At 32.7% G+C, this 11,801-nt stretch overlaps 2 protein-coding genes across 2 annotated transcripts; both read left to right on the forward strand.

Annotated features, from left to right (window-relative positions):
• The first annotated feature begins 1,702 nt into the window (after window positions 1-1,702).
• Window positions 1,703-3,284, forward strand: LOC100813741 (NDR1/HIN1-like protein 1). The gene has a single exon (XM_003519073.5). It carries the CDS (start codon window positions 2,163-2,165, stop codon window positions 2,784-2,786), a length of 624 nt encoding a protein of 207 aa, XP_003519121.1. The 5' UTR covers window positions 1,703-2,162; the 3' UTR covers window positions 2,787-3,284.
• Window positions 3,285-5,958: 2,674 nt separating this feature from the next.
• Window positions 5,959-8,573, forward strand: LOC102669552 (polyadenylate-binding protein-interacting protein 11; the record flags this gene model as incomplete). Its single annotated transcript, XM_014768426.3, has 7 exons — window positions 5,959-6,054; window positions 6,502-6,546; window positions 6,635-6,707; window positions 6,785-6,897; window positions 7,010-7,069; window positions 7,923-8,090; window positions 8,306-8,573. Coding segments are annotated over 6 exons (498 nt in total), but the record flags the coding sequence as incomplete, so codon positions are not given.
• Between the last annotated feature and the right edge of the window lie 3,228 nt (window positions 8,574-11,801).

Consider the following 11,801-nt stretch of genomic DNA (forward strand, 5'->3'; position numbering starts at 1 on the left):
CAATTCATGGAAGCTGATTCATAGTTTTAAAAGCTCACATTTTTGCCTTTTTGTCTCTTTGTGAGTCTGATTAACATAAAGTAGAGAAAAGTTATAATTATCTACCTATTTTCTTTTTCCTCACATTGACTCCATTTTTTTCCTTTTCTTCTTATCTATCAAATCGATCATATATCAAACTTATACTTTCTTTATGTACCCAAAATATTTATACTTTCTTTCTAAACCTTTTTTCTTTCCATTTTTATCGTTTCACCTATCCACCCAAAATAGAGTGAAAGATTAATCAACACCAAAAGCAAAGCACTGCTTTATTGACTTTGACGAGCATCATACATTAACGAAACCCATGTCACAATGGAAATGGACGAGTGGCAAGTGGGACGTCATTGACAAGTAAAAGCGTAGTATATACACCTTCACGTATGATTATTAATTAACATCAATAGCAGTCTAATTACCAGGCCCAAACGATAAATTATCCAATAATTATTAAATATATTATTTTCATCACAATCTTTAAATTACTTTTTAAATGAAAAAATATACACATTAAAACATTTTTTTTTACTTTTACTTTTCTGAGTTGAAAGTGCGAGCGAAAATATAAATTATGGTGTATAAATATCAAAATCTAAAATTATCTCTAGTAATATTAGTATATCTACTGTGATTGTAATTTATAAATAATGAGATGAAATACAAAGGGAAGAAATGTGGTCTATAATATTAATTGTTGTCATATGTCCGAATTATCTAGTTTATCATCTTATTTTGTCGGAAACGATTTAGGGTTACAAATAGGCATGACGATCAAACTCGTACCTGTGAGTATTCGTCTAATCTCGTCTTGATCTTGATAGGGAATATCCATGTTGATTGGATACGAGTTCGGATTATCCGACTTTTTTAATTGGGATCGGGGACGGGGATGCCACTACTCGTCTCATATTCATTTTCGTACGGTCTCGATGATAAAATTATTGAAATTTTATTAATAACTTGTTAATGTTTTTATAATTTTTACATAAGTTAAGATTTTTTTTTGATGATTTTTGTAGACAAATGTATTGCAAATACAAGTAATGTAGTTAAAAATAGATGTGTAATAATCAATTTTTTTTTTTAAATAAAATTTTCAATATAATTTTTTATAAAAAAAAACTTTGTTACAAATTTGAAATGGAGACAAGATACTCAACACGGGATGAAATAATAATTTTTATCCCATCAAACATCAATGATAGATACATGTATGTGTTGGAGAATAAGGATGAAGGCTGAGAAGCCGATCTCCATCTCTGCCCCCATCCGTTGCCATGTCTAATGGCATGAAAGAATTTTCTGGTCATAACTTTTCAAACTTTAATTTCCACACCACGTGACAAAAACGCCCGAAAATAATAAAACTACACAGAGTAGTTATTAAATCTTTTTTTCGTTTTATATAAAAGTTACGTTCATAAGTCTCAAGCGGGTACTATGTGTAAAGGCGTGACGCACAGTACAAATTAGATCCTCTCCACTCATCATTGTAAGAAGAAGCACTCGTATCGAGAAAATAACAAAACTAGTTAATATAAAATATTCAGTTTAATTAATTATTAATTTTTTTAAGAATCTAATTAATTATATTTAATGAAATTTTTTTAATCATATTTTTTATTAACAAAACTTAAATATAAAATCTTATATAAAAAAATTGAGACCAATTTTACTCGAATTAATAATTTATCGGTTCACAACTAACATGTTAATCGGAAACTAAACATTATGGTTGTGTTTTGCGTAAGTAGTGGGACACGTACGAAATGACCAAACTCAGTTCCCAAACACACAGTTCTAATGAAACTAACAAAAAAGTAATTTGCTGAAAAATTCGCCCTCAACAACCGAAAGAAGCCTCCACCATTCAAATACCATCTATCCCAACTCTACAAAACATAGCACGATCTTATCATCACATCCTCCAAATACAAGTTTACATTGCAAATAAATCAACACCAAACTCGCCCACAATACACACATTTTATTTCTCAGAAGCGTCCACCACACCGAACCTCCCAATTCCTTCACACCCACCATAATAATATCTTTATTGTTCTTTTCTTCTCTGGTACCATAAAAAACACACACACACACAACAACAACAACAAAAGACCATGTCGGAGTGCGAGCACCACAAGGGGAAGAAGAGGAAGATCTTCCGGCAAGTGTTCTGGTGCATAGTGGTGTTCCTCTTCCTCGTGCTGCTCACAATTCTTTTGATATGGGCAATCCTTAGACCCACCAAACCCACCTTCACCCTCCAAGACGTCACGGTCTACGCCTTCAACGCCACCATACCGAACTTCCTCACTTCGAATTTTCAGGTCACGCTCATCTCGCGCAACCCGAACGACAACATCGGTGTTTACTACGACCGCCTCGAAATCTACGTAATCTACCGGAGCCAGCAGATCACGTACCGAACCGCCATCCCTCCGACCTACCAGGGCCACAATGAGATCAATGTTTGGTCTCCGTTTGTTTATGGTACCAACATCCCCGTCGCGCCGTTCAATTTCCTCCGCCTCAGCCAGGACCAGAGTGACGGTAATGTCCTCGTCACCATCCGAGCCGACGGAAGGGTTCGTTGGAAGGTCGGCGCCTTCATCTCCGGTCGCTACCACTTCTACGTCCGCTGCCCTGCCTTCATCTCCTTTGGCCCCCGCAGCAATGGAATCGTCGTCGGAGAAAACGCCATCAAGTTCCAGATAATCCAGCGGTGCTCCGTTAGTGTCTAAACTTAATCTCCACAAGAGGAATGTCAGTAATACATCTTCTAATACACTCTTAGTGACGGAATTTAGGGATGTACATTATTTTTTCGTCACTAATCCTACTTCACAAGATTAGTAACGAATTTTCAAAAGTTATATATAAAATATTTCGTCACTAAAATTTGTTGAAAATTTTAAAAAATTATGATTGTTTCATATATGATTTTATAATTTTCAATAAATTTAAACTAATGATTAAAATGTGTTAAAAGGAGTTTATTGTAGAGTGTCTTGTTGAAACTTCTTGCATGTTTGTATATTTCTTCTTCTTCTTCCACTGTTGTTATTGTACGTGTAACTTGTGTACGAATTGGTCACTAGATGTTTGTATTTTACGTTTTGCTGTAGAAATGTGAAACAGACGAAAGAGTCTGAGATATAGCAAAACTACAAGATGCAACATGTAGATTAAATGTAATTGAGCTACGATGGCAATAAAATTTCTTGTTTCAATTTGGATAACAAATGAGTTGAGAGTGTGATGAAGCGTCCACACGGTGTCATTATCTTTCGTTTTCTAAATAATATTCTTGTGTTATTCGCGTTTTTGTGGCTTGTTTTCTCTTACTACTCTCCTTTTGGACATTTCTTTATTCCTTGGTTGCTTGTATTATTGTATCGGTGTATGTGTATATTCACAACCCATATTCCATCTCGCTTTCTTTATCTGCACGAATTGGACCACTTTTAGTATTATTTATAATTTGTAATTTATTATTTTTATTTTCTTGAGGTTAGAGATTGAATATTCATTCGGCTGGAGATATACCTACAGAGTTTCAGGTTCCATTTGGTGTATAGTATATGTTATTTAGGATAGAAAAAGTTATGTTGTGTGATATTTGGATGAAAAAAGTGGTAGCATAGGGAAAAGCCTGTTGCAAAAGTTAATCAAATTTTTCTCTAACGAGAACGGATTTAGGGGTAAAGGGTGAATTATTGAAGTGGTTGTGGGTGCCTTTTGGAGGAATATTATTGTGGGCGTGTGTATTGATCGGTCCACACACGACATGGTGGAAGTGGTCCTTTTCACACTCCCTCTCCTACTTTAGCTACTAATAATATCACGAATGAAAGCTTTCCTTCCATTAAGTGTATAAATGAGCTGTCCTTATCTTCATCCATATTCGTTAATTAAATTGAAGTTAAGATGACCCAACTCAAGGACTTTTTTACTTGACTAATGTGATTTCTTTTATAATTTATTTAAATAGAGTAACGTTTAAAAAGTTAAAACTGTTATATAAGTTGTGATTAGAAAATGCCGCTTATTAAATCAAAATCATATTTAATAAATTTGACTTAATTTTTACACGCAAAATATGATTTATGCACTTTTCAAGTATTAAATTAGTTAAATATGACCTACTTAACTTTTTGAAGAATTTTTTTTGAATAAGTTGTATTTAGAAAATATAACGTAGGTCATCATGTTCTCCTAATATGTTGTTACTTTTAATTAAGACTTTCATTAAAGTTTCGTGGGCCTTAAAAAGGAAATTGAACCATTTACATCTTTCTCAATTCATACTCAGCATCATGTGGATCACTTGGAACTAACTATAGATTGTGCAGATCAATATCTTCAAAGCCTAACCGCAAAACAAACTGTAAAATTTTCAGTTTAGGTTCAACTAGTTAGTGATTACATAGGTGTGAGTTTAAATTTCTCTTATGTTATTTTTCTAATTGTTGGACAATCCTTCTTAGAGTGTGTTTGAATAAAGAATTTAAACTATGGAAAGTAATTTATAAGAGAATTTAATTTTTTTTAATATAAAATTTATTATTTGAATGTTTTTTTTATAAAGAATTTAATTTTTTGGAATTTTAAAACAAAATTTTAAACAACTAAAAATGTGAAATTTTAATTTCTTTCTAAAAGGTGAGAAATTAAAACTCCTTTCTTGATAGAAGAACCTTTCAAAACGTTTGTGTATTTTCTTTATAACCTTCATCATTTTTTACACTTCAATGTTTCTGAAATCTCGTTCTCGAACTCGTGACTCTTCCCACACGTTGATGATCTTCTTCTTTAAGAAACACCGTCTGAGCTTGCGAAGCGTCGATCAGGTGCGGGTGTAGGGGGACACGTAGAACTCCACCCGCCAGTCAAGGGAGCCGTCGTCGCTGCCTATCATGCGGTGGAGGTGCTCGCCGGCGCGGAGGGTCTGGGCCATGCCTTGCGTCGTTGATTGAATGCTATGGTCGGGAATGATGGTGTACACCGTCGTGTCCTGGTTCTTCTGCGACTCCCCATGCCGCATCAATATTCTTCTCTTTGGAAACACATCAACCATATCTTCTCTTCTCTTTGCATTCATTTTTCTTTCACCCTCAGAATTTTAATTTTTTTTTATCCAAACACAAAATTTTGAAAATAAAAGAATTTTAATTGAAGTATTTAAAATTTTTAGAATTTAAAATTTCTCAGAATTTTAAATTTCCTCATCCAAATACACTTTTAAAGAAATCCTTTGACATTTAGGAATTAATTGAGTAACTACAAATTGAGTGAAACTATTTGCGGTTCACGCTAGTAATCCTCTAGGTAGACCTCTACTGACATCCCCAACATGCCATTGGCATCCTGCCTGGCCAATAATATTGGGATTGCCTTTCGATTCTACCATTTTAATCAGCAAAAAAAGTTATAACATTTAAATATGTTACATGTATTGTTTTTATGTCTATTTTGATCGTTAAACCTAAGCTTTTACACATTGCACATTTAACATTGCAGGACAAAAGTTAACACGTCAACCTTTAATACACTTTAATCACCCCAGTTAAACGCGGCCGCATTCTAACTCCAGTTTTAAGTCGTTTAATCCAATTCAACCTTGAAAACACAGTCTATATACTATCTATAAAAGAGAATCCTCTGGAAATTCCTAAAATACCCCTGCCTAAGATTGTGACAACTGTTCATTTCCTTGGTTTTTTTGGTCATTTTATGCTCCTCCAACTTTGCCTTATTTTTGTGCCACGTTTTATGCCACGTTGAGTGTTTAGCTTTGGCCATTCTATTGGTGAGGTACATGGCTTCTTCTCCAGCATTTCCGATTATTTCGTGCCACAGAGAGATGAGATTTTTCCTCTGTCTTCATCTTAGACGCATGCCATAGAGAGATGAGATTTTTCCTCTGCCTTCATCTCACCACTCTCCAATCTTCCATTCTCCCCTCTTTTCTCCAATTGCGCTGCACCGAATTTCTCGACCTTCACTTCGGTAATTTCCATCTTTTGATTGGTTTTTTTTTTTCTCCCTTAATTTCATGCTTGTGTTGTCTTGCGTTTTAATGCTACTAGGTTTCACCGATTTGATTGCCGCTTTCTTCGAGTATTCTTGGGTGTGGTAAAACAACGTTTTTTCTTTCTCGCGTTGAACCCTAATGTTTGCTAATTCGTGTTATTGTTGCTGTTGCGCAGATGCGTGTTTTGTGAACACCAAATATGAATATGGATCACCACGAGGATACCATTTATCTTTAATTTGCTACTTTGTTTGAAATATGTTATATATATATATATATATATATATATATATATATTAATTATTTTAGGCAGAAAAAAGAAGAAGGAAGAAGAGAAGAGAAAGCCATCTATATCTGCATAGAAGAATTGCATCTGGCACGTGTATTCATTCGAAGTCTTTTGGTTTTTTGTTGTAATGTAGGTTACTGAAGAGCAGTTGGCGGCACTCTTTCTTAACTGTGGCCAGGTAGAAATGGTTACGGTGCGCACGCTTTTCTTCTTAATAATTGTTGACCGTGTTATTGATTGAATCTACTCCACTTTCCTGACTATAGGTTGTTGATTGTCGTGTTTGTGGGGACCCTAATTCTATTCTCCGGTTTGCCTTCATTGAGTTTACAGACGAAGGTAACATGACCGCCAAATGTATGCATCTTTGTGATTATTATTAACATTTCACTGTATTAACAGTGTTGTGCCTGTAGAAGGTGCAAGGGCTGCTTTGAACCTGTCTGGAACCATGCTTGGATATTACCCGTTGAGAGTGCTACCTTCAAAAACTGCTATTGTCCCTGTTAATCCAACATTTTTGCCCAGGGTAATGTTTCTTCTTTGTTAGAGTTGCCTATTACATTTAAAAGATGATTGACTAGAGTAGCTGATAATGCATCTCTTTGGTCTGACCTATCTAATGGTGCTATATTTCTCAGTCTGAAGATGAAAGGGAGATGTGTTCAAGAACAATTTATTGCACAAATATTGACAAGAAGGTAGTTTTCCCTCCCTCTATCTTCTTTCATTTTGATTTTTGGTTAATTTTTGTTGTTAGGGATTGAGGAACCAAATATGGTTACCGCACCGCTTCGGTGATGTGCTAGAACCAACCACATGCATATGCCCATCACCGACAACATGTTTATTTTGCTTTCCATTTTTGTTTTGCTTTCATTTTCTGATTCACATTTACAATGTTCTGTTTTGTGTCTTATAAGCTGTCGTGGGGAACAAGAGTCGGAGGCAGAGATGCGCTAGGCCTCAATTTCTTATGCTTACGTGTTCGTGTAACGCTTTATTGCAATAATCAGAATGTTAATTTTGGGATGCATAACCAACACTCAATTGTTTTCGTTGCTCATGGGTTCTCTATTTTTGGCTAGACAAACGCACATTCTGCGGTGTAGCAACGGGCTTTAGAGTTTAGATTGTGTTGGGTCCATTTAATACTCTGGCATTCACAAACATTCTTAAAAAAACATATGAAGATATATATATATATATATATATATATATATATATATATATATATATATATATATATTCACATTTAAAAAGTATATGTCTTTGCTACTAATTTATGGGGTTGTTAACATTCACGACCTATCTCACTATATGAAAGTTGCGGGTTAAGTCTTTTCTTAATTCATTGTGATTTTAAGTTAATTTCTGTTGTTAGGGATTCAGGGACCAAAAAGCCTAGGTTTGCATACTCTATATGATTGGCGTGCATGCACTATTTATGATGCAATGTTCTATGGAAATTGGATTAAGTGCGTGGATTTGGGCAAAGTTTTTGGTCAGAATCGGGTGTTTGATGAGCTTATGTTTACCTGATTATTTTTATAGCACAGGGTGGAGGGAAAAAAACTGGTCAATACTAAAGGCATGTTACGGGCTGCAAGTATGGTATCAATCTGGCTAAAGGTATGCTGGAACATCACTCGAAAGGGATCCTAGATTCTAACAAACCAAAGAAATTTCTGGAAGATTTTCGAATTGGCAAGCTCATCACAGGTAATATACATAGGTTGCAGGTTTCTAATTAGCATTTTAGGATAACTTTTTTTTCCCATTTTTGATTAATTAAAATAATTCAGATTGATAATTCACATTTTCTGATCATGTTCATTAGGACATTTATTGGTTGCATGTTATGTGTTTGATCAAATGTCAAGATGATATTTTTGGGTATATTTTCTTATTTCTTATTGGTATATATTTCCATTTAGGTTGGCAAGATAGAAACAGAGAAAATGCTTATTCAAATGGTTGAAACTGAGTTGGAGAAGAGAAAGCAATAGGGCACATATAAAGGAGGATTTAGGGGGCAGTCCCACTTTTTTGGGTACTCCGTCTATTTTAGATATATCATTCTTAGAGTTGTAAGGTTTGATAATATGATTCGCTATGAGACAGAAAAATATGAAAAGGTCCTATGGTTCTGCTTCAGGATTTACCTTCAAGTTTGAGCTGGATTAAAATTCTTTTGACCATACATTTGCTAATGGCATCTCTATCTTTGGTTAGAATTTGTAGTCACCTGTACTCTTTTAAAATATGCAGCTATGAAGGGAGATGTGGCTTGCCAACTAATTTTGATTCTATTTACTGCTATGCATTGGGTTATGGTGCTGCAGCCTTCCTTCAAAGTGGGAAGACTGGTTAATATCATCAGTTTGTGCCAATGCTCCTCACATTATCTTCTAATCATCAAATTAGATATTTCTTCTAGATTGGTTTTAATGATTGATTATGGTTGAAAATGTTTGGTAATACTGGGGCTATCAACTCAATTTTTTGATTTGCTACGATATTTTGATCAAGTTGGTAATTTATGTGCTCCTGTAGAAGAATGGACTGTTGGTGGAACTGCACTCACTTCATTGATGGACGTGGAGAGGAGACATGGTATACAATGTTCAGGATATTTCAAAAAGGGCTGAAAAAACAGTTTTTTTTTTTTTTGCTTATGAGAGAAAAACAAAGTTTAAGGTTGATACCTTTTATACTGTCAATTAAAAATCATTCTAGATATAATTTTAAAAGAAAAATGTACTTTTAAATTCTATACTTTCGATTAAACGTGATCCTTTATGTTAATAAATTTGGTTGTCAAATATTAAAATAATATGTAGTTAGTTTCTAACTAATTATTTATGAAAATAAAAAATATCCAGAATAAAGAATAAATCTACATATTTTTTAAAATTTGACTAAATTCATCTATACTTTTTTATTCATTTTAAAGATATATAGGTTCAAATTGAATATAATTGAATATACAAAGAATTAATGTATATTTTAGCCTCTCATATAACTAAAGTTGAAGAAGGAATACCAAAATGAAAGTTAAGAATTAATTTAACTGCAAAAAAAAAAAGTTTTCTCAATAGTGTAAGTATGCTATTGCTGAAAAAAATAGTGCAAGTACTATTATTTTCTTGAAATAATTACCTGAGAAATCTCATGCCTTGCATGGTAATGAACTATGCTACTTTTTTATTTATTTATTATAATTATAATTGAAAGAAGTAGATTGTTCTTATAAGAAATGCCACTTTTTTTGTTCTCTTAATTTAGTCGGTAGCTTCAATTTGGCTATGTTATTTTTAAAAAGTTTAATTAGTTCTCTTACTTTTTAAAATAGGTTTAGTTTGATCCCTTCAATTTAAAATGCTCATTTTGATTATATTTTTTGAAATGAAATAGCTTCTACTTAGTTAGATATATAAATTGCATAAAAAAGCATATTAGATATGTTATATCCTTAATCACACGTCACATATTGAAATTTAAGTTATTCCACTTTAAGTGAAACACTTTTGCAAGAAATCTCAATTACTTTATTAGTAGTAATTAGTAAAAAAATTGAAAGAAATATTATCAGTGGGCAACAGTCAATACCACGATGACGTCATGGCCAAAAAGAAAATCCCATTGGAATGTCTTATGTGAAGCATACAGTTTGTGGATAATGAATACATTAGGATTTTCTTAAAAGTATTTGATTTCTAACATTTATTATTGTGGTTCCTGAGTCTATAATTGATGTTTCCTATACCAATTTTAATACTGAAATTCGCACAGGAAACAAATCATATCGGTAGTACAATGAAAATTAGAAAATTTTCTTTCTTTCTCTTTTTGTATTTAATTAATTAATTAATTTATTTTGTTATTGTTATTATTATTATTATTATTATTATTATTACTATTATCATCATTATTATTATTATCATTATTATTTAGTTATTATTGTTTGTTTCATGTTTTTTCTTCCTTACTGATTTTTTCCTTTTTTTCCCACTTTTTGATTTTCTTCCTTGAAAGGTTCTTTCTTTGTACTTTGTTTTATGCATGTTTATTATTATTATTATTATTATTATTATTATTATTATTATTATTATTTTAAAAAACATTTTTTATGGAAGGTTCAAGCTATTTGAGAGGTACTTCAACTTCAAATTTCATGCTATTATGCTATGGATTTATGTCTTCTTTCTTCATTCTTATTAATTCGTCTTTCATTTTCTTCTTTACAATTGCAGTCATGCTATTATCATATTTTTTTGTTCGCTTCTCCGATCCCTTCTCTCCACCATGAGTAGGTCAGAACAATCACGGGATTTTAAAACATTAGGATTCCTCTCATTTTTCACTTTAATATTTTTTGGTGGTGAAGTGAATGACAATGAGAAAAATCCCATAGAAATGGCGGTGAGTTCTATTCTTTTGCATTGTCTTTTAAATTTAAGTTGGCGGTGAGTTCTATTCTTTTGCATTGTCTTTTAAATTTAAGTTGGTAAGACAGTGCAGTTAATAGAACATGAACATGGATTTGAAATTGTTAATTTTTCTCTATTATTGCAGGTAATTAGAGGAAATAGCGTGGTCACTATTGAGGTGCTTCAAATTTAAGTATTTAAGTGGAAATTAACAATTGTTAAGTGACCTGCCAAATGTAAATATGGAGTAATTTATATTATAATTGACATACTGTCATATATTTATAAAAAAAACTATTTTACTTATTTGAAATTTCAATTCTCAATTTAATTACACTTTTTTTTTTACTTTTTAACCCTTTTAGTTTTAAACATTTATTTTGTTTATTATGTTTAAGCCTTATGAGATTCATCTTAATATAGTTTGTTAATTTTGTGATCTGAAATAATTGTTTTGCATGAACATCAAGTTTCCTTAATCAAGTGATTCATGCGTATACACAGGTTTCAAATTCGCATAAACATCAACCTTTGAAGCCTCTTAATCAAGTGACTCATACGTATGCACGAGTTTTAAATTCACATGAACATCAACCTTTGAAATTTGGTTAATCAAATGGCTCAAACAATTTGACAATTGATCAACTCTACTATTTACAACTATTTAATATGAATGTTAGTTCTTTTATCTTTTTACAATCTCTTTCTTTTTATTCTTCCATCGAAAATCATTTAAACAAAAGACTCGTGCATGCGCACAGATTACCGACTAGTTATTACATAAAACAAAAAGTTAATTCAGAGGTTAATTTGCTTAATTAACCGACAGACTAGCTAGCCAGCCAGTCCGATCCAGACTACAATATATGTTAAAGATTAAAGGAACCTTCTCTTGAATTGTCAAAAATCACAATCAGCACCGTGTCAATGTGAGGACGACTCACGATGCTCCACATTTGACATATGATATACTCGCCAAGCACATCCAATTCATCTAACC

This window comes from Glycine max, chromosome 2, assembly GCF_000004515.6.
Source record: "Glycine max cultivar Williams 82 chromosome 2, Glycine_max_v4.0, whole genome shotgun sequence".
NCBI lineage: Eukaryota > Viridiplantae > Streptophyta > Magnoliopsida > Fabales > Fabaceae > Glycine > Glycine max.

Coding starts and splice junctions, on each gene's coding strand:
- LOC100813741 (XM_003519073.5), top strand. CDS start 2,163: ATGTCGGAGTGCGAGCACCACAAGGGGAAGAAGAGGAAGATCTTCCGG.